We start from the raw sequence: 24,547 nt of genomic DNA, 5'->3' as shown, positions 1-24,547 counted from the left end.
AAATTTTAATGTTGGATTGGGGATTTAAATGTGTGCGCGTGTACATACATAGTGAGAGGGATGGAGAGAGGAGAAAGGGGATAGAGAGGGGGGGGGGGGAGAAAAGTGGAATTTGAAATATCGTCAAAAAGACATCAAGAGCAGAGCATTTTAATCAATGTGACAACTTGGTTGTATAATAAGTCAGTTTGACTACATGTCTATGTATTAGGAATTATGTATATACCATGTTTATTTACTGTTTGTCTGAAAAAATTGTAAATGTTAATACAGTGTAACTATGCTTTGTTTTTAAATAAAGGACCCTGTGGAAGGGGAAAAAACGAAAGAAAAAAATTAACCAATTGTTACACAAACTTCAAAATAGACTGAACCGGACACTGTCAAAGTTTTAAAGTTAGATATTCATAATTTATTAATGCAATGCAATTACAATCGTAGTAATTTACAAATAAAAAATATACTCATACACCACCCCTTACTGGATATTAACCTCTCAACATCAAGCTCGATATCTCGGAAATACAGATTAATGCTGAGGATTTATCCAACTCAAAAGCATTTCTACATACCAATCCAATCATTAATATTATTATTATATTGCAATAATATCAATTCATTCCTGATCATTTTCAGTCTTCTTTCCCATCAAAGCACCTTTCCCTTCGTATTTTTTAAACCGTGTTTTTTTATTCAGTCAATGTGTTAAAGGGGAAGTTCACCCTGACAAAAAGTTTATTGTAAAAATAGCAGAAAAAATAATAAAAAATATTGCCGAAGGTTTGAGAAAAATTCATCAAATAATTAAAAAGTTATTAGAATTTCAATTATTTGATTTGTGACGTCATATGCGAGCAGCATTCCTACATAGCGAATGGTAAAATATCAATGAAATGTCATTTTCTCAGAAAATTGAAAATGGTTTTCACTGTAACTTTTGTATATCAATAGACATATCATTTCATACCCGATCATGAAAAGAAAACAAAATTAAGTCATCAGGAACCATACAAAATTTGAAATTCATACATTTTATATTACATAACACATGGGGCAGCTGCTCGTTTATGACGTCACAAATCCAAAATTTTGAACTCTAATAACTTTCTTACTCTTTAACGGATTTTCCTCAAACCTTCACCATTTTTTTTTACTATTTTTTCTGCTATTTTCACAACAAAGTTTTCTTCAGGGTGAACTTCCCCTTTAAGACATTGTGTGTATAAACTGGTATAAAGGATCCCTGCACCTAAGAATGATTTGAGGTCAGTATTCCCTGCCAGTAAACCACTTCTTATAGTCGGCTGCATGCATGTGCTAGCACGATTTGCAATTTTCTAACAGAGTACGATGTACGATTTAAAATAAGGAAAGCTTGTTGATAACATTGTTTAATCCAGAACATTGTTATAATCAAATAACATATTTCTGTATATTTGGCTAGAAATGTTTCAATTTGAAGCTGGAATTTGGAGCTACCTTTAGGCAAAACTAACGGGAGCACATACTTGCGCCTATACAAGAAGGAAGCAATGTGTCCACCAATTTACTTTCAGTGAAAGCTAAATATATGTTTCGGGAAAACTTCAAATAGCGGGTGCGACACATTTTAGTTGCCTTAGGTAAATGTTATGAAACAAGGAACATTGATTGAAAGTATAAAAAAAAGTTAGTTACAAGAATGAAAATAACGTACATGTAGTATTACTTAAAACAAAGGATTTACACAAAAAAATCATAAATTCTCAATGCATAGACAATTCTAGCACGCATAAGATTGCAAAAACTTGATATGATAGACAAAATTAGTTACATAATCCAACATAATAGACATACAGCACGCATACAGAACCAATAGTTATAACTTATTATATACATAGCAATAATGCTGATTCAAAAAATAAACATCACACAGAAAAGAGTTGAGCATTTTTGGATTTTTATGTTTGCTTAAGATATGGGGACAAAACTAATTAATTTGATTTTCATAAGAAAAATGTGCACCAAATAAGATATTTTATAGAAGTTAATGACAAAAATAGTACCTATATAAATCATACAACAGCGGATTCGGTCTTTAATGTAATATTTGGTGATTTTTGTAATCTGTTTTTCTTTATTGAAACATCTTTTTAAGGCAATAGCTATATGAATGGGAGGGGGGTGAAACTGTGTTTCAGAGTATCATTAATGTTAGATAATGAAGACCATGATGAAGTTGATGATGGTGATGATGATGTTGACAAATATTTTCATTACTTTTTTTTACTTAAAGATTTTAAGCCAGTAGACTAAAAACAAAATTAAATATGTGATGATCTCCTTTTTCCCATGTGTCTAGGTAATGAATACCACAAAAAGCACTTTTGATAAAAACATATCATGTTGAATTGAATAATTTTTTTGTAAAACTTACACAAAATATCACAATTGTTTAAAACCATAATGATTTTTGAGGATCTTATGTTTCAGATTTATCGTTCAGGAATGAATAACATTAAATAACGCTATTTACCAAAACAGATTATATTTCATTGCAGCATGATAAATAGATAGTATTGATAAAATCTTGTTTTGTTGCATACACACCATAAAATGATAAAAATAACAAGATGTAAAAAAGGACAATTTCAAGATATTTTCCGACATGGTGTCCCACACATTACTGCTACTGAAGAATGTGATATTTGTGCTGAATCTGTAACTTCAATGACCATTTCTTAGTTGCAAGGCTGTACAAGTATACATTGTTTGCAGTAATGCCTGGGACAAATACCTTTAAGTTATCCAAAAGTGAAAAATAAACAAGCACCGATATTTCACATTGTATTTGATATATCATTATACATTAACATATCTATACATATGTGCTGAACAGAAGTCGCTATACATTGTATCGTCTTCTGTCAACAATAAGTGAAGTATTTACTATATAGTACAGAAAAATGTACATGAAAAAAATACAAAAGACACTGTAACCAATAACCATTTTTCCACGTAATAATGATCGCAACAAAAAACGAATTATCAGTAGATTCTTGTTAAGATAGATTTTGAAAAATGATAGAGATAAATTGTTTATAAAAGAAAAAAAGTTGAGAATTTATCTCTTCATTATTTAATTATTAGGATTAAACAGAAACATTTGAACATTATTTAATTTATCTTATTATCTATATATATATAACATGATGATTACTTTAACAGATTTTACAGGAGGGCCTAAGCACACAGAATATTCCTCGTGACCCTATACCAATTAGGTATTATAATATCAAAATCATAAGTTAACATACGGGTATGTATTCAAAAATAGGCTCATTACTCCCATAGATACAACACAATCACAACATATGCGATTTGCTTCTCTTAAAAAACAACATCAATGTATGAGCAATACTTGGTTCAGCGAAGAATTTATTTAGCACCAACATGTACTTTACATGAAAAAGTTACCAAATATGTTGATCTGGTTACATCTTGTTGTTTACACAAGTTTAATAAGTGTTAAAATTCAAGCAGTTGGTTGTTTGTTTGAGCGACGTCGCCGCCTTTTCTTGGCAGAACCCGCTCTATTTACGCATTGGACAGGTCGACCGGACCACAAGCCACACTCAAGACATGTTCTGTACTCTCCATCTTCAGCAAATCTGTCCATGTCACATGTATATTGCACAGCATCAGAGTAAGTCCTACCCCTGAGGTTGCGGGTAGAGAATTCGACATCGCCAGGGTCCGGGCATGTGATATTACCTGGAGCAAAATACAAAAAAAAAAATAAATCAATCAATAAATAAATACATACATACATACATACATACATAATAAATGAATTTTAAAAAATTAAAAAATAAAAAAATAAATAAAAAAATAGAAATGAATGAATAAATTAAAGAAAAGTTACGCAACTCAAACATTTTCAAATATGATTAAACAGATGGTTTAAACTCAGATCATTTGCAAGTATGAGGATACGAATTGCCAGAGATCAATTGAAAATATGTTTATACAAATGGTTTGAACTTGCGACTTAAGATATTTATGATCTGAATTATCAAAGAGAAGAGAAATCTGCCTTTCACCAGCAACGTCATAATCAAGCAACATAATATTAATCCTTACATTTACTGAATGAACTTTAACAAAATACATTAATAATAAATTTTGCAATGACATGAAGTTTGCAAAGACTCGAGACGGCTGGGCTTAAAAGGCATCCGACAACCCCTAAATTTCAGCAAGGATCTGGAGAAAGCACTAGACATTTTGAAGCATGGGTCTATCCCACTGCTGCCACCACACACAAATGTTGAAAGAAACACCACACCATTTAAGGTAAGTTTACAGATCCAGTAGTAGTGACCATAATAGATGACAAGGTAATGGGCACCATAACATCCCACTGCTGCCACCATGCAATATTTGAATGAAACACCAGACTATTTAACGTTAGTTAATAGGTCTAGTCGTGACCTTAGGAGACCGAGAGGTAATCAGCACCACTCATTTCAACGGAACGGGTCCATATCCAACTGCAAACGTTCAAAAATAAAGGAAACCAGACTATTCATGGTACATTTACAGGTCTAAAGGGGATCTTAATAATGAGATGACAAAGGTCATGACTTTATAACATGGGTTAAAAACATGCTGTCCAGTTTTTCCTTGGTATTGTGGTTTGGAAAACAATATTGTTAAAACTTAAGAAGTTGCCACTTACTTAATTGGAGAGGGATGGTGATGGTAATTTCCCTACAGACATCCAATGGTAGAAGTGGATCGACGTTGACGGCTGGTATGTCCGCATCTGCATTGTCAAAGGCACCAACCAGTGTGGTACTGGCTACTGTCATCCTCTCCATGGCACACACTGCTTCAAGAGTGACAGTTCTTCCATGTTTGAAGTTAAAGAATGCCTCTGCATATCGGTCAGTAGTTCTTGAGCTTGAGAAAGCATAATCCTCACCAGTAAGTCTAAAGAGCAAGGAAAAAGAATATAAAAATAAAAAACATAATATTCATTTGCTTTACTAGCTATCTATCATATGAAAGAAACTATTACACATTAATACAACATTGATATTTTATCCTTCAACGAGTATACCCTATCCTGTTATCAGAAGCTGTATGTTAAAATCCTGGGGGGGACTCAGTATATAATGCACAGTTCGTATGTGAGGTGGAGGAGACCCCATTTTCACACTCAAATTCGTTCCAAGGCATAGAATTTTTGTCTTATTGAGAAAAAAAACAAAGAAAGTCGCTCTAAACCATATTATTTTCTTCTTAGCATGAAAAAAGAAGAAAGAAATCCGCTCCAAAGCTTCGCATATTTTCCGTTTACGCCGTTCCTGTCGCATTGATCTGCTACAATGAGTCACAATTTTGGTGAGAAGCAGCCGCAGAGCGCTGTCCGACTATCGCCTTTGCGCTGGTGCACCCAGCGCCCGTGCCGCCGGGCTAGCTGCATGCGTATGCCCGTTCCATAGGGATGCATATGCACTTACTTGCAGGCAACCCGTTCCAAGGACCCCCGTTTTCACAAACATTTGTTGTTCCGAAGCCCGTTCCGAGGACCCTCCTTTCTACAATTGGCCCGCTCCATGGCCCATTTTTGTCTCGCCCGTGGCACATCCCTACTAATTTTTTGGTCTAGTGCCCCCCCCCCCCCGAATAAATCTGTGTGTAAAGTCAGTTGTGATTGTAAATCACTTTACACCATACTAGCGAAAGTTTAAAATATAGTCTAAATGTACATAATTTATCATTTTTGCCACCATGCATGGAAAGTAGCTTTCTACCAAATAATTGACAAATCAATCACACTTTTTATTAAGTGGTAAAAACTTTAGGAATTGAATCTGCTTTTACTAGTTTTAATCATTCATAAAATCATTTACTATACAAAATGCTTTGTGAAGAATGTGTATGAATAGAACTAAATGGTCGTAACTCCTGTTCTGAATAACAGATTATCTTGAAAATATAATATATGAGTCAAATATATGGGTAGCAATATATCTTGTCTGTCAAATAGTAAACATGGTCTTGGAATTAAATGAACAATACCATTTACAAACCAACTATAACATGAAACCAGAAGGTCAATGCATACAGTAACATATAAAACAACTGTCTTTACTATTCAGCTTTCTATAGAGTGGTCATGATTACGATTCATCTTCTGTTCAGACTATCCCTTTCTGCTTGATTTTTTTTTTGATAGTATGAATGACTTACTGTACTCTAACACCAGGTAGAGGAATATTGCATGCCCCATCTAGACAGGTCTTGACCTTCACACAGCTAGTCTGAGTCTGAACAGTTGCTGCAGCCCACCAAGTAAAGTGAATTGCTTCGTACTCCCATACCAACTGTCCCGATTCAGGGTCTCTCCTGATTATACCTGTGCCATCCTTTATCCACACACCTGCATAATGAAAAATTTAAACAAATAAATATGAAAAAGTATGAAAGAAAAGGCCAGGGCCCCATCTTACAAACAAAGAGTTACGATCGATCCGATCAATCACAACTATGGACAGCCAGCAACGTCAATATGTATTATTCATGTTTGTTCAAAATATTTTCTAACTATGATGTATATTCATGCCCTCACTGTTTTATTGAAAATTCACTGTGCTTCTCTTTGTTTAAAAAGGACATTGTGCAAATTCCTGTGGAAAAAAGTATGACACTAACTCTATCAGTGTCATAACTTTTTTCACAGGAAATTGCAAAATGTCCTTTGTAAACATAGAAGACACCTAATTGTCAAGAAATCAATGATTTTACCGATATACATACATATCCAGAATTTTTTTTTGAACAAACACGCATTTTATATGTTGACTTTGCTGGCTTTCCATAGTTGCGATGATTTGATCAATCGCAACTCTTTGTAAGATGAGGGCCCCAGAAGTACAAAGAACGAAACAAAACATACTTTGAAACAATGTTTAGGTGAAATAAAAGAGTCCCTTACCATGGTCTGGATTGAAGTACCATGCATCAACAGAATCACCGACGTTGATATCATTAGAAGGACTGGTAACAGGTATGGTGATAGTCACATCGTCAGTCAAAATTGTGGGAACAGACGGAGAAGTAGTTGCGAAGACATTCAACTCCATCATCCCCAGTACCTCAAGACCAACCAGTTCAGCTCTTGCTGTGATAATTTTAAAACATGAACAATGAAATAATAGCGATAATAACGATTGCTTCGATCTTCTGAAGGCCGTTTCATAAAGACTTACAACTATTTCATCTTGGTCATTATTGCGACTATCATGGTAACCTTGATCATCATTGGATGTTGAGCACTGTTACCATAGAAGTTGGCATAATGGCAAAGTTACAACAGTTGCAACTCAAAATGAAATGAGCCCTGGATGTCCCAAGGTGCTCCATTTCAAATCAATGTGATTATGCAGACATAGCAGAGTAGCTGCTATGTCAGGCAAATCAAACAATGAAAATGAACAACCCTACCGGAGTGAACACAGTGAATCACAGTGTGGAACAGTAAATCATGTTCAAAATCATCTACACACTGTGAAAAGCTCAAATCTTATATCGTGAATATCATATTCACAATGTTCATTATCTGATCACACTGTGAATACTGCCTACAGTATGAAATTATCTCTAAAATTATATATTTGAGCATTGCAACAGCGTGAATCACATCTCCTCATTGTCCACTATGCAAACACACTGTGACATACTCATTCTGTAGACGTGTTCACACGTACTGTGAAATAATACCCGCACTGTTAAACTGGAGCATTTGAGCAGTGCAATTTGCATATGCACTAGTCCACTATGTGAACATACTGTGAACACTCACTCTTTAGAAGTGCTCACAGTGTGAAATCATATCCAAAAATAATGAATTTGAACATTAGAACAATGTGACTCACATCTGCAATAAATAGCAGTGTGAGCACAACGTGAACACTTACATTGTAGGGGTGTCCACAGCATATACACAAGTGTAACTTTCAGCATTTGAACAGTGTCATCATAACTTTGCATAGTCCAAAATGTGAACACTCTGTACGGGTGTCCACATTTTGAAATTATATCCACATTTAAAATTTAAGCATGTGAGCAGTGTGAATCACATCTGTATAGTCCACAACTTGAACACACTGTGAAAACTAACATTATAGGGCTACGTGTCCACAGTACAACCACAAGTGCAAATTTTAGCATTTGAACACATTGTGACACACTCACTCTATAGAGATGCCCATAGTGTGAAATTGTATAACCATACAATTAAATATGAGCATTTGAGCAGTATGAATCACACTTTTGCATAGTCCACTATTGGAACACACTGAGACGCTCACTCTGTAGAGATGCCCACAGTGTGAAATTGTATCAACATGATTAAATCGGTTAAATGATTAAATCATTTGAGCCATATGAATCATACTTTGCATAGTCCACTATTTGAACACAGTGTGTTATAGTTAAAGAGAGAAAGTATACACTGAATGAACATAATATATGGCTTTTCTGTAAATGGAAATGGTAGATGTCATTCCAGAGAACTTACGTGGTTCTAGATCAGGGAGTGCTCCAATATCTCCCCTCCTGGAGCCTGAAATGATAACAAAATAGATTATAAATATAACTACATCTTCAACACATTTATGATATAAACTGTCCTTTCCATATTTTATTTGTATGGTATTGAAGTGAAATTTCAACCTGTTTATAAGTTAATTTTAATCAAACTAAGCAGAAAATTTCTGAGAAAAATTGGTGAAGGTGTAATGAAAATCGATCAAAGAATTATAAAGTTGAGAATTTTTAAAGATTTGAACTTGTGGCAGTTTTATATGATGCTATGTGATGTTGTATTTATCAAGTGATGTAAATTCCATAAATTACTTTCTTTTTAAGGGAAGAAAATATATTCCTTAAAGAAGAGGTTATGAAATGATGTGTCTGGTGATACATCCATCTTACAAATAACATCACTTTCATTTTTTCTGGAAAATGATATGATTTAAAATTTACATCACAAAACATATGGAGGACCTGCTCATCTGTGATGTCACAAAACCAAATTTAGAAAAAATCATAACTCCTGTATTTTTTGATGGATTTTCATCAAACTTTAACCAACATTTTTTGCCATATTTTCTTTCTTTATTAAAACCAACTTATCATCACAGTGAACTTTTTCTTTTTAATTGAATATCTATAAAATTACATCTCTATTACTAGGTTATGAAATTCTCTTTGAAAACCAAGATGACATTGACCACCTTCAGGGGTAACCCCCGGACACACCTTTTTGATAGACAACCATTTATGTAATCATTTTTAAAGTTCTAACATTCAACATGAAAGGCTTTGAGCATCTAATTAAGATGGATAAACACTTTAAAATTATATGTTTTATTATATATTATAATTCAATTTATTATTAGTAATATTAATATGTTATCTCTGTAACATGACACGTTCATTGTCTTGGAAATTCAATGAAACTCTGTTACTTGAAAGAGCATGTAAAATCATAGACAATCAGCTATGACCTGCGACATCACCTACTGTTTAGCCTGATGTATTCAAATTATATATATAAAAAAATAACTTACCCGAAGTGACCACGCCTATTGCTTCTGGAGCATGTTCATACTGCTCTGGAACTGTAAGATTCACTCCATAAAACTCAATTTGAACGAGGCCCCTTCTTCGAACACGTAGACCCCCTGTAAACATTTAAAAAACAAATGTCCTCCTTCACAAAACAGTTTTTTATACATTCTTTGCTCTTTTTACCTGCTATTAATTTGAAATATTTGACTTAATACTCATTCCACTTTGCTTATACCTAGTCTGTGTTGTACAATTTGCATTTATCTTTTTGAGGCCCAAATTTTGGAGGTATTACATTGGCAACATGACAAATGAGTTATTCTGCTTACCAGCACCTGAATTTCAGCAAATATTTGAAATGATTATTCAAATATCTTGACTTTGAATTTGGGCCTTAAAGCCAGCTTCTCTGAAGGAGCCGGTAAAACGGACAGGCGGAAGCTCACAAGGTAAACATAAAATTGATTGTGAAAAGATGAAAATTTGTTTCATTCTTAAATTAGATCATAAACGTAAACTTGTTTCATCTTTATTAACCATATAAACATCATGATACCTCAAATTTATGTCAAAATAGATATGCATAGAATTGAATCTAAGATAGTATAATATCTTTGCTCCTTTCCATTACATTGAGATATGAAGCATACTTATAAAACCAAAGTACATAATCATTTTAATGAATTCAAATGAAACTGTAATGATTCATAGAGTGTTTTCATTCGAACCTTGATTTCAATCTATAAAATTTCAGTTGTTAATCTCAAGGGAACTAAGCATATAAAATAATTAGAAAGCAATTTCATTTAATCATGTATTAATTTGTTAGACAGGAATAGCATCCTATAAAACAGTGTATGTAAGGCCACTGCCAAAGCTACCCTGTATAAAAAAAATTCTGTAAACAGGTGAATGAATTAATTGAATAAATATGAAGTCGATTTGATAACTTACCGGAAGGAATAGAGACTTGATACTGTGATGTCCCCTCGACGCCTCCGAAAGCAAAGGTGTTGGAGCTGGTTGGTAACCAACGGAACAAATTAAGTTCCTCAAAGGCAGCTACTGGTATCGTCACAACGTTTTCTGCAGAAATGGTTGATAAATATTCACAGGGAATATCACATAGTGAAGGTTAGGATATGGGTTTACTCCAATATAAAAGCATCATTCCACATACTTTACTTGAGGCTAGACTCGGTTAACTTTCGATGTAAGAACATTGTTTCTATATACTCACTACCCATAAAGTTAGACTCAATTAACTCAAAATATAAGAGCATTGTTTCAACTTTCAATGAATAAGGTTTAGCTAAATTAACTTTCAAGACATTGTTTACCCTTTTCTCTGCTTCAGGTTTGGCTCAATTAACTTTCAGTACAAGAGTAACCTAACTTGCAGTGTCAGAGCAACATTTCCATTTACTTTACCAGAGGACTGACTCAATTAACTTGATAAAAGCTAGCATTGTTTCTACTCACTTTGCTTAAGGTTAGCCTTGGTAGTTATTGAATTGGCCAGTGTACCATCGTAAAATGCTGTGACGATCAAAGACTGGTTATGAGGAACCATCAATGTCGCAATGCCATCAGGACCAGTGAACGCAGAGGCGACCTCCATGGTGCCATACTGTGCCGATGGGTCAGCAACGAATGCTCGGATTTCTGCATCCTGCGCCAGGGCGTCTACTGTCGGATCCTCGTGGCTGATGGCGATGACCGTCAAATTGATCAACGGAGGTACGTAATCTTCTACATTGGGGAAAAATGGCAAAAATAGTAGTGAGAATGGACAACTGTCAATAAAATGGAAGATCCTCAATCACCCTCTGCTCAAAATAATAATAATAATAAACAGTTCTTGTATAGCGCATATCACAATTATGAATAAAGACTCTATGCGCTTCCAAAGGACTTGGATATTATTACCCCAGCTGTAGCTTGGCTGCCGTAATTACTATGATTACAGTGCACACGCATTTCAAGGAATAAATTCCTGCCTGGTACCCATTCACCTCACCTGGGTTGAGTGCAGCACAATGTGGATAAATTTCTTGCTGAAGGAAATTACGCCATGGCTGGGATTCGAACCCACAACCCCCTGTTTCAAAGTCCGGAGACTAATCCACTGGGCCACAACGCTCCAAATAGGTATAGTTGATGATGAAATATTTTGAAAAAATAGCTAGCATCAAATCAATCTTAGGAAACTGTATGTAACTTGCTATTAATACAAGTTTTAATTTAATTCAAGTTACTCTTGAAATCTTGACTTATGTAATTTACAATCTGTACATAGCATTTATATTTAGAGTGATAAATCAGATGATATGTCATTGTGTGTATGCATGCATGTGTGTGTGTGAATAAGACATTAAAAATTTCATTCAAGATTTCTTAAAGCATATGATCACAGCTTGACAGTTGAATTTACAATATTTGACTTAAAAATAAAAAAGTTCACACCAAATGAACAAGCAAAATTACAACAAATCAAGAAATCATGGACACAATTGCAAATGAAAGCAGAATGTAAAATCGTATTGTGATTTTGTTTTTGGTAAGTTCATTTGGTAAATACATGTTTTGGAAGACTGATTGACAATCATATCCTCCTAATGGCCTAAAAATAAAATGAATTAATCTTTTGGCTAAATTTTTTATACAGCATGTGTATCAAACCATTTGACTGTAATTTAACCCTGTCCAAAGATACATACCTGACCGAAGAGAATAAGCATGTGAATGTATGGCAGAAAAAATGAGTTTCAATCAGGGGCAGATCAAGGAATTTCCAAAAGGGGAGGGCACATTTTCAAAAGGAATAATTTGATAAGCAAAACAAAATTTTTCAACCAAAAGATGAGAACATTTCGTCTACGAAAAATTTTGACAAGCAAAAAAAAGTCTCCACTTTAGGGGGGGGGCACACTTCTGTTTTAATTGCATGTTTACATTACAAATTTTAATTGTGCCTCTCAAAAGGGGGACACGGGACAGTTTTGCCCCCATCCCCCCTTTGATCCGCCAATGGTCCTGAGTGAACCTTTAATGTGCATCAAATCATCATTTAGCATCAATGCAGGTGACAGGTTAGGTTTACTTACTGATGCATTCGATACCATCTCCAGAATAGTCTTCAGGGCATTCTCCACATTCATACAGCCTTACAAATGGCTGTGTGTAGTCCACCATGGTGGGGTCAACATCCATGCATTCCACCCCAGGGAAACAGGGGCCATCATCACATGACCGATCATCTGGGTAGTATATAGGTGAAACATATATATAGTTCATGCATATATATACTTGTGTGTTATTACAAGATCCTAAATAGAGACATCAAATTAATGTGTTTTCTTCTCAGTGAGTGCAGTAGTATGTGAGATAATGATAGCAAGATTGAGCTGACTTATGCTACGGCCACATTTGTGAAACCGACCCCAGGGGACTGTTTCACAAATATTAAGATGTGATCAAAATCATTAGAATGTGATGGGCACTATCACATATCAATAAATCAGATTAAGAACATGCGTGCTCACAAAGAGTTAAGTCATACTCAGGTCTTTGTAAAACACCTTCTAGACTAATAAAAAACAATTGCATTCTCTTCAATGAAACATCTTCAGCGAGTTGGTTTCATTGGTGTGACCACAGCAATAAACATAATGAATATCATGCTTTATGAAGATCAGAATACACTGAAGAATTGTAAATATTGAAATTCTAAATGTTGACCTATGGATGCAAATGCTTTATGAAGGGCAGAGATACTGAAATCGTGTACATACTTAAATTCAAATCAATCACGGATGCAATTGCTGTAATACCAATGAATGCAAATGGATATTAAGTCAATGTATTGAAGATCATTCCAGATAAATACAATATAGAATTTTAAAAATCAATGTAATGTTTCACAAAGCATGTTGTCCGTGGTTTTCCTCTCCAAGTTTTGCTCACATCCGATCAGATACAAGGAGTCGGTCAATTGTACCTTTAAAACAATTTCTGCAGATATTTGCTGAGAAATGGAAATAGTATACATACAGGACACCTTCAAGTTGAATGAAAGTATTCTGAAATGCGAATGTAACATCATGTTGCTGTATGATTAAAGTATTATCAAGGTTTGAAATGATCATTACTTACCAAGCTGAGCGCAGTGTGTCCCGTTCCCAAAATGACCCTCAACGCAAACACAGGTATATCCACCGATTTCATTTTCGCACGAAGCGTTCTTGTGACAATCGTAATCTCCAGTATCGCACTCATCAATGTCTGAGGAAAAAATGGAATTACGACATGATAAATTAGCGGATCTTGAAATTTTGAAATTACTTCGTGGGAAAGGTTTTCAAATTAAAAAGCAAGTGGTTATTTAACACACTGACATATTGATAAGGGGCGGGGCTTGGGGCCATGCCCCCCCCATGAAGTTCCATCACCTAGAAAAAACGTGAAAGGGGGAAAAGGTGAAATATTACATTTTCTAAATACATTTTCAAAATCTAACCCCAAATTAGCTTTTGTATTGAGGGTCAACATTTTTGCTTGCTCAGGACTTTTGTTTTGAAAGTTTGCTCTATACACCATATTTGGTCCACTTCAAATTTGTTGGCTCCTAGTGCCATTGATCTTCATGGGGATATCATCATAGACAACTTTAGGAAAAATGCTTGGTTAAGAAGAGTTGGTGTCCGATGGTCACTATGGTGACTGTCAGATAATGTTTAACCAATGCTGACAAGCTTCAAGACTCTAATAACCTAAACAAAGATAGAGACAAGGACAGAAAGCGGAGTAGAAACAGGAAAGAAAGTAAGCGAAAAAGGACAGAAAGAGAGAGTAATTAGTAGTGACACAGAGAGAGCAAATGAAAAGTAGAGGAAGATACACAATGAGGAAAGAGAGTAAGATATACAGACAGAACTAGAAAGAAGATACAGCCAGATAGAATGAAAGGATCAAACAAAGATTAAAAGGAAACTTACCAAGGCAGACTTCACCATCACCTAGGTAACCACCAGGACAATCTCCGCAGAGATAAAACTTGATGATGTCCTCAGGAGTAGCAGTCAACAGATCGATCTTACTGAGGACATCAGAACGACTCAGGTTGGTGCAATCAACACCCTCAAAGCATGGGCCATCAGGGGTGCAGAAGGTTTGGTCTGGAAAATTGCAGTTTAAATAAAAAGAATAGAATTACTCACCACTCATATACTGTAGCAATAAGAAAATACACTACAAATTGTGACATTAAAACATAACTTAATACTAACAGACAATAAATTCTACTATAAATTTTGAGCCATTTAGACTCATTTTTAAACAGTTATTGTGCAAAACAGAGCATAACAGCCTCAAGATATTTACATTTGGTCCTAATAAAGTCAATTATGGCAATCAGTTTGACCACAACTTGATACAATCTGCACATTTACTTAAGTTAAGTCTGGTAGCTAAGTATTTCAGATTTGCTATGCATAATTCTATTTTTAGAAAAAAAATCAATTTTTTTTTTACAATAACTACTTGGTGTCCACCTAATAATTTTCTGGACACCCAGTACCAAAGTGATAATTAGGTTAGATATGTTAGAGGTTCTCTTACCCATTGGTATACAAGTCTTGCCGTCACCATGGTGACCATCCACACATACGCATTCAAAGGCACCAGGAAGGTTGATACACATGGCAAAGGGATGGCATTCATAGAGATCCTCGGCGCATTCATCGATATCTGTCAAACCAACCCAAAGGATAAAGCATAAGCAATATGAAAGCAATAGTGGTCCAGAGGGGGATTTCAGAAGCTTATAACAGTTTGTCGCAGAAAATCTCTAAGATGCATAGACTGATTATTTTCATGAAATTGTTTTAATCATTTTAGCCCTCCACTCACTGTTTTTCTTCTGAGAAACGACATTAGTAAGATATTGAGAGCAATTAGAGTTGGATCGATCATGTGCCTCATACCGCAGAATTCAACAATGATTATCGAAAAATTGATACACCTATTTCATAAAGAAATATCCCATATATGTGACAAGAAGGTGAAAGACTCACCTATACAGCAGTTTCCCAACAGCAAATTAATAACATGTTCCAACAAGAATCTGTATTTCTTGGCTGTACCTTCTGATTGTTTGGTTTCATCCTCTAAAAATAGAGAATTACTATTCAAGAAAAGTAGAGATGGATAGATAACTTACCAGTACAATTGATGCCGTCACCACGATAACCTGGTGGGCATTGTCCGCAGGAATACTGACGAATGATTTCCGGAGGATTGTCAAGGTCTATGTTTTCGACAGTCTCGCGACGACTTAGAGTAGTGCATAGAACACCGGGTAGCAAGGGTCATCGCTGCATGTGGTTCCATCTAAAGAACATCAGAAATGAGAAATCAATTTTAGGGGGTCTCAATGAAAACCCAATCAAGTTTGGACATCAAGTTGCTGTTACGTTAATATGTATTCCATAAAAACAGATAATATGTGAAAGTAAATCTGATGCTTATTGAGGGGAATGTACCGATTGCCTTTCCTCTAAAATTAGATAAATGGGGGGGGGGCTTTGCCAAAATATATTCCTTGAAATCCAATGTGTGTAACAGGTCCTCCATTAGTGCCAGGTTAATTTAGCCTTGTTACTGTAGAGCACTTCTGACAAAATAAGTGTTAAGCACTTGGCCGGCTATATAACAAAGTATGTCTTATCATCGGCATAATTTCAAATGATCAGTGCAATGACTCCACAGACATCTACCCAAGCAACATCCGTGAATCCAAATATGATATATGACCTTAACATTGCCGTTGTAATTTCTCTTCTTACCAATAGGAATACAGACTCGGCCATCGCCATAGAAACCTCTGTCACAGACACAGTTGTAAAGTCCGGGGGTGTTATTGCAAACTGCATTCTCACTACATTCGTCAGTTCCCAGAGAGCACTCGTCAATATCTGGAGACAAAACAAAGAGAAAGTAAGAGAAACCTAGTTTAAATCCAGAAATTACAAATTTCCCAATTTTGGGGCAGGAAATTTCCTTTGGAATTATCAATTAATTAAGAAAGCATCTTCGCTTCGATTAACAATTTTCTGCACACAAGCAGTGTCTTTCCTTTGAAATTGTATTTTTATTGGAAAGAAATATTTGAAGGCAATTACTACTGGATTATATTTCGTGAATGAAGGCTGCAGGGGAATGAGAGAATTAACCCCTATAGTGCTAGAAACTAGTAGGATAACATATTTTGCACTTGTGTTGTGTATATCTATATGAAAAAGGGTTTCAATCTAGAATTTGCTATTGTGACGATGAGGTAAGTTTGAACAGATATAATTCATTTTCTTAAACAGAATATATTCATTTTCCATTCAAAAACCACAATTCTCAGCAGAATCTTGATTCTTTTTTTTTTTAAGGAATAAACTCTCTTCAAACTTGGAAAATAAATCCTGCGACAGATGATTTAAATCTAATTCACTTTGATCAGTTTGCTTTTAAGTGCCTCATTTCAAGAAATATTGGAATTCTTGCTTTACAAATATAGAAATAATAACAACAAACTGGACTTATATTGTGCCAAATCCACTCTGTAAGGTGCTCAAGGTAATTTTTGAGAAATTTCAAAGGAAATTAAAGAGAATTGAATAGCAAAGTTTTTATGTTTTTTTTTTTAAAGTTACAGAAGTGAAACATTATTTTTATTGTCTTAAGGAAAAGGCTGTTCCGTAACATACGAGGATGAGTACATGGACAAATGATCTTTCATCCCAGGTTGATCAGGGCAGGTTTGGGAAACTTTGGGGGGAAATAAGAGAACTGTAAATGAAGCAATTTACAAAATATACTTGTATATGACCTGTGGATTATTCATAAATCAACTAAACTGTGTTATTTCTGAAATATTCTTATACCGTGGGCACCTGACGCAGAAGAATTAAGCAATTTCAAAAAAATTTTGACATGGAAAAAACAGGAGGCTACCAACAGATGTCAGGGGGTGGGTACTTTGAACCCTCCCCCTCCAACTTAGAATGCTAGAACATACCTTCACAATATGAGCCATTGCCAGTGAATCCTCGAGGGCAATCACCGCATTGGTAGAGCCTAATGATGGGTGGTGGCGCCGTGATGTTGACACCGGCGAGGACTGTACCACGATTCAGATCTGTACACAGTGCACCGGGGAAGCATGGCAGGTCAGAACACCTCGTGGGATCTTTGAGAAGAGGGACAAATTCAGAGTATTGATTCAGTTTGACAAGCCATTATACAAGAAGGCTGAATATTCAAGTTCGTTAATAAACCTTGAAGTTTGAGAAGTAAAGTGAGATCTACATATCTCATATCTAGCTGTGTCTCTCTTCCTCAAAATTTGTATCTCCACCTTCTCTCTGACCCCCCCCCCCCACACACACAAATACTCATCCTCTCTCCCCTAGCTTACAAAACACATGTCGCTCACTCACACTCCCACACACACTTTCACTCACTTTCCGTCTCTCCCCCTCTCACTTGACTCCTTCAAACTCTCTCTCTCCCACACACACGCATACACACACACACAACCTTACATCCCTACCCCCACACACACACACACACAAACTCTCTCTCACATACACTTCCCTATGTCCCCCTCTCAGCTGTAAACCAATAGTTTTTTTTTATTATCCTATTATGTATCAGTATGGTATTGATGTGTTGTTTCTGTGCACTGTCGTACTGTTTTTGTCAATGTTCCTGTCATCATTGTTATCACTGTTGTCATTGTGATTGCCATTTCTGTGGTAATTGCATTTGGTTTTATAATTTGTTCTATTGTCTTATATTGTTGTTTTTATTGTTTTCCTCATTATCACCACGTTTACCAGTGTAATCATTGTTTTCATTGTTGATGTTATTAGTGGTGAAACTTACCTATTCTTATGCAGACTTTACCGTCCCCATAGTAACCGTCATTACATGTGCATATGTAAGTACCAGGTAAATTGAAGCACTGTGCATTGACGTCACATTGATATGTACTCTCATCTGCACATTCATCAATATCTGAAGAAATTCAATTAAAAAATAGTTACTCAACTATAACTTATCATATAAAAAAAAATTGTATAATTTATATCTATGTGTGATAAAAATTTGCATTATTGATTATTGTTACAGATGCCCATTTGCACATTTATTCTTGGATTAAAATGAAAAATACGATTTTCAAAAAAGAGGAAAAAAGAGGAATAAATACATTTAATACCATTTTAACTGTAGACCCCCAAAAATCAATGAGAATTGTAAAAATACAATTATATTTTGCTGCTCAAATCAACCAGCTACATTGTCAAAAATAAATTCCTGAATCATACTAGAATATGTATAAGATGACGTCATGAATTTGAAAAGGATGTTGGAAAAGCAATGAGAATCCTTAGAGTATATCACTCTTCACCCCATGGGCCTGATTTATTGATCACTTTAAGACTCTTTAAAGCATTCTCACATTTATTCTAAATGACCTTCATCAAAATTTGATTTTCAAGTTTACTATGTATGAAAATGATAAATATGTGGTAGACCAAACTCTGACCTACCAACGCAATTCTCCCCATCGCCATGGTAACCTGGTGGACAGTCGCCACATTTATAAAATGTAATGACGTCAGTGGTAGGATTCTTGAGGTCTATGGTTGCGAGGACGACCTCCCGATCGAGATCCGTACAGACAACACCTTCTGAGCAAGGCTGATCAGCGCAAGATGTCATGTCTATAGACAGAGAATAAACCATAAGTTGGTCAGGAAATATCTAATCTTAACATGGAATATAATTATATACGGTTATCTATGACATCATGAAGGGATTTTCAACTTCCCGAAACGATAATTTTGTGTAAATCATTTGTTTAAAATATATACACATCGTGCTCATGAAAAAGGTAATCTAAGTGAAAGTGGTGTTAATTTCGTTCTAAAACATATTATATGTGAAATATATCATTCAGAAGCTTAGTAAAATTGTTACTCAATAATTCATTATTCAAATATTTATCAATATTTCAAGAAATGACTTAAGCACATATATTGGAAGTCATTGGTCAGTGTGGTTATTTTCATAAAAATAACACATTAATGTAGGGGATTTTATTGAAATCGTGGCTGGAGACAAAATCTTTCAATATCTTTCAATTTTCTGGACATTCTCTCTGGTAATGAATGCAACTCCCATTTGGATGAAACTTATGCAATCATGTTTTCTTTTTAGGGGGGACATTTCACATATTGTAACAGTATAACTGCTACATGTATCTAACAGACTAAAAGGGAAATTCGATTCAAATTGAAATAATGATTAAACTTCTATTATTGTCCCCAAATGTGGGTACGAAAATGCTCCTAATATGTCTAGGTAGTCAAACTTTATATCTAAGATATTCAGCAATCATAGATTTTTTTTCCAAGGGGTATGTTCCTTACCCATCTGAATGCAAACTTTGCCATTGCCAAAAAAGCCAACATTGCATTCACATCTGAACGAACCAGGATTATTGATACAGAATGCATTCACATCACAGTCATGGGTGGCATCGGTGGCACATTCATCAACGTCTGCAACAGATATGAAGAGAACATCAATTTGTTATTGAATGTATTCATGTCACTATCAATGTAGCAAAATGATTTGTGCTATCATCAACTTCTGTAACAAAATCAAGAACATATGTCTTGAATGAATGCATTTCATACACCCATCAATAGCAACATAAACAGTGCATTCAGCAACATCTGCAAGAATCAAGAACATTGATTGATCACTATCAATATAGCCACATCACTGGGGCATTCATCAACATCTGCAACAAAAATTAAGAACTTCTATTTTATTGAACACAATGATTCTTACTCTCTTAATGCAAAAGAGTTAATCTAGTCCCTGATCGCATTCCTCTTGGGGTGGTACTAGGGACCAATCCCTTAGGAGTGAACTGTACATCCTTTTAGAGTGCATTATGACTCCTTTTGGAGTGAACTGCAAGAAGAGACACATGCAGTTCACTAAAAAAGGAGTCAAAATGCACTATAGAAGGATGTACAGTTCACTCAAAAGGGATTGGTACCTAGTATCACTCCAAAAGGAGTGTGATTATAGGGACTAGATCTTTTGCATTTAGATAGTATCCAAGTCCAAACCTACTTCAGTGACCCCCTTTTCAACAATTAACTGCGACAAAAATCAAGAACTTTCTGTTTCCTAGAATGCAGTCATATTTGAATCAATAGTTTAATCAATTATGCATTCAGCTATATCTGAAACAGAGATACACAATGCTCATATCTGTTGAAAGCGTTCGCATTAGCATCTTTCATCGCATCCAATGTGCATTCATTAATAGTTACAACAAATATGAAGAATGATTTATTTCCACCATAACTGAGAGCATCAAAGGTGCATTCATCAACATCTGGAATGGAAATATAGAATGTTTTTAATTCTGTCGAATGCATTTATGTCATAGTCATTTTGTAAGATCCAATTTGATTGGAAAAATAGAGCTAGATACAATAATTTTAAGGAATATACATGCTATTACCCCGGCTTTAATTAGCACGACTACCCTGGTCAGGAGCACGCTCAACCACTAAAGGAAATCCTTCTTACTGGGTAATCATTTATAAGAATGGCAAATATGGATGATCATTACCTTGCCAAAGGATGCAAGTTCTTAGGTGGGATTTGAACCCCGTACCTTTGAGTTTCAAAATCTGGAGATTTATCCACTGAGCCATAACTTCTTAAAAATATTTCTCAAGTATGGTGTTGCAGAAAAAAAAATGCATGTGGAATAATGATTTTTAAAAGAGAATCGCTTACCAACACACTGAGGGAATGGATCTGACCACATTCCCAATTCGCACATGCTGGTGAGAGAGCCGACCATGAGGAATCCATCGTTGCATTCGAAAACCACAGCTTCACCGTCACTATATTCCGCTCCTACAATGGCCGCTGGCACCATCCTACCATTCTCCATCGGCTCATCAATGGTGCAATCTGAAATTGAGATTTTAAAAAATGAACAAATTCAATGATTTTAACAAAATCCTCTATCCATCTAAGATTGCTTGGTCAATATTTTCCTCAATTCCATAATTTAATGATTGTCCATCTGAGCATAGGGACACCAAAGTGAAAATTGAAAATTTACCACATCAGTGAAGATTGAAAATTATTCAGCCACAAAGAGCCTTTGTCCATCTCAAATTGCTCGGTCAATATTGTCTTCAGTTTCATAAATACAATGATTGCCCATCCAAATGTAAATACCACAGAGGAATCTAAAAACAAACTGTTTAAACGAGATTAAACCAAAAATCCTCCATCCATCTAAAATTGATGGGTCAATGTTTGTCCTAAATCCCATAATTATGACTGCCACTCTAAAGATAGATACCATCGTGAAATTTGAAAAAAAAGGTTCAACAAAAAGCATCCATACATCTAAATTAATAATCAACATTTTCCTAAATTCTCTATCTATATCAATGCCCTATCACGATAGCTCATCCGAAAATGAGCATTAGGTGAGTCTTGATCATCATCCCATTCCATTATGAATGAATTAATCTTTGCCTATTTATTTATTTGCAATTCTGCTGAAAATACTAAAAAACTATGAGAGATATTAAATTTTGCTGTCAAGAAGCACTTCGTATATAATTCAAAATCATAGATTAAACAATATTTATGAACCTTGATAACTTTGTAGAAAACTGCAAAAACATCATGACATTTCTACTTGTCCTTAAAAAAACACACACCCATTTTAAAGATGCCATAGAAGTCTTGCTCAGATATTATGTTAGCCTAACAAGAAAATGAATCAGTGACATGTTAATTGTTGAGGGATTATTTCACCATCTTTTGCGCCTTTCCCCAAAAGTCACATGCACACTAATAAAGCAGACTTCAGATTGATCAAAGATACCGTATGATTTTGAATGATACCAATGGTCTGTGTGAAGTTGGTGTGCCTGAGACCTAAAGGAAACAGACTATGTTCACCTGAGGGAAAATTAAAATGTCACTTACATAGAGGGAAGCATACGATGCCACTGCCTGTGTACCTGTCGTTACAGACACACTGGTGAGAGCCCGGAATGTTCACACAGGTGGCATGCTCGTGGCAGGCACCGCCTCCCGTTTGGCACTCATCGATATCTACAAAACGACATTAAAGCAATAAAATAGACAGTCAAGCAATCAATTTAAAAAGTAAGAAGGTATTGATATATGAGTACACTGTGATGCATGAATGAAATTTAAACAGGAAAGATTTAGTGACAAATTATGTAAAATACATGGGCAAAAATATCAAAGAAGGTCGAAAACATTAAAAATATGACCCAGTTTCTTGGGGTGCAAAAGCCAACAATCAGAGCAGAACATTAGGCAAGTTGCCCCTCTCACTAAATGGCAAGGATATAGAGAAGGAATGAAAGTAGTTCAGTCACAATAATGACAGAGAAAGATAGTGAAGGATCGATAGAATGGTATACTGATTCAGACAGACAGACATACAAACACAGAACGAGGGTAGGTAATAGTATTTTAAAAAAGGAAGAGAACGAAAAGGGGTAGAATAGAGAGAGAGGGGCGATCAAAGGTGCATAGAAGTATATGAAGAGGTGCAATAGAAAAATTCATATCTAGTTTTTGATCAGTTCCACACTTGTGTCACTCCGTGTACCTGACATCCAGTCTATGATAATTAAGAATGACATTCATGTTTCCATGAGCCACGGTCCTGACAAAAACAAAGCAAGTGACACAGTTCTTTCAGAAGATTCCAGGTAATCGGAAGACACACTAACCAAGAAATAAACTACCCACTTCCTGTTGTGTTTTTTAATCAATCTCGTATCACCCTAAAATGTTTCAATGTTAATATTTCTATTCCTTGAAATACAGGGAAGGAATAGGATAAGGATTACAAAATTCTGATTAACGTTTGTCAGGTGAGGATGCTCTGCTTGTGCCGTGCACGCGATGTCGCGTGGGGGTCTCTTAAGATCGAAAGAGGGGTAGGAAGACATTCTTAGAAAGCATCGTTTTACCCCCTTCTATAATCCTCTAATACGAATGTAATCCAGAAAAAAATGCCGATAGATCATGGTAAAGTGCAGAATAGTGTGAGTACGTATCAGAGATTATAGAGCAATTACAATGGCGATGAAACGATGTCATCAATATAAATATTATTATCATCATCGCTATCATCCCCTTCTTCATCACCACTATCATCATCATCATCTTCATCACCATCATCATCACCATAATGCATGCATCATCACCATCATCATCATCATCACCACCACCACCTTCATCATCACCATCATCATCATCATCATCATCATCACCATCATCATTATCACCATCATCATTATCATCATCATCATCATAGCCACCATCGTTATCATTGAATACTAATCAGACGAAACATTAATCGCGGACTGGTACTCCATATAGGCCTACAACTTTGCAAATGGTAACAGATGATCAATTATGAATCATATACTAACATGTGTGGAAACAATTATCATGTTTCATCTGTAGGATCGTTTTGGAGAACACAGTCTATAAAAACACATTGTTGTAAATATCTACAAAGATAGTGCGCACGCAAAAATATAAACTTAAAACATTCATCTCAACCTATGCCTTGATGCATGTTTACTGAATAATACCAAGGAGAACTCCTCGATTTAAAAGATATTGTTATTATCTAGCGGTGTTTAGTATGACGAGTGGCGGTCTAGCAGCTCTAAACGATGCTGACAGATACTGTTCGCATGGAGAACCTCACCCAAAGTTATTGTATATTAATGACAGACATGCCACCAAACAAATGATG

At 35.3% G+C, this 24,547-nt stretch overlaps 1 protein-coding gene across 1 annotated transcript in view; it reads right to left on the bottom strand.

Annotated features, from left to right (window-relative positions):
* Positions 1-1,935: 1,935 nt before the first annotated feature.
* Positions 1,936-24,547, bottom strand: part of LOC121411906 (fibrillin-3-like) — a 101,832-nt gene continuing 79,220 nt past the window's right edge. Inside the window, 21 exon segments of the mRNA XM_041604796.1 lie at positions 1,936-3,753; positions 4,721-4,974; positions 6,241-6,430; positions 6,986-7,171; positions 8,570-8,614; positions 9,624-9,737; positions 10,579-10,710; positions 11,107-11,376; positions 12,732-12,884; positions 13,780-13,908; positions 14,622-14,801; positions 15,244-15,372; positions 15,845-15,985; positions 15,988-16,014; positions 16,470-16,598; positions 17,693-17,863; positions 18,562-18,693; positions 19,230-19,403; positions 20,112-20,243; positions 21,508-21,687; positions 22,726-22,854. Coding sequence (XP_041460730.1) covers positions 3,515-3,753; positions 4,721-4,974; positions 6,241-6,430; positions 6,986-7,171; positions 8,570-8,614; positions 9,624-9,737; positions 10,579-10,710; positions 11,107-11,376; positions 12,732-12,884; positions 13,780-13,908; positions 14,622-14,801; positions 15,244-15,372; positions 15,845-15,985; positions 15,988-16,014; positions 16,470-16,598; positions 17,693-17,863; positions 18,562-18,693; positions 19,230-19,403; positions 20,112-20,243; positions 21,508-21,687; positions 22,726-22,854 — 3,236 coding nt within the window. The 3' untranslated portion in view covers positions 1,936-3,514.

Source organism: Lytechinus variegatus, chromosome 3 (assembly GCF_018143015.1).
Source record: "Lytechinus variegatus isolate NC3 chromosome 3, Lvar_3.0, whole genome shotgun sequence".
NCBI lineage: Eukaryota > Metazoa > Echinodermata > Echinoidea > Temnopleuroida > Toxopneustidae > Lytechinus > Lytechinus variegatus.
This window is presented reverse-complemented; position numbering and strand designations above follow the sequence as displayed.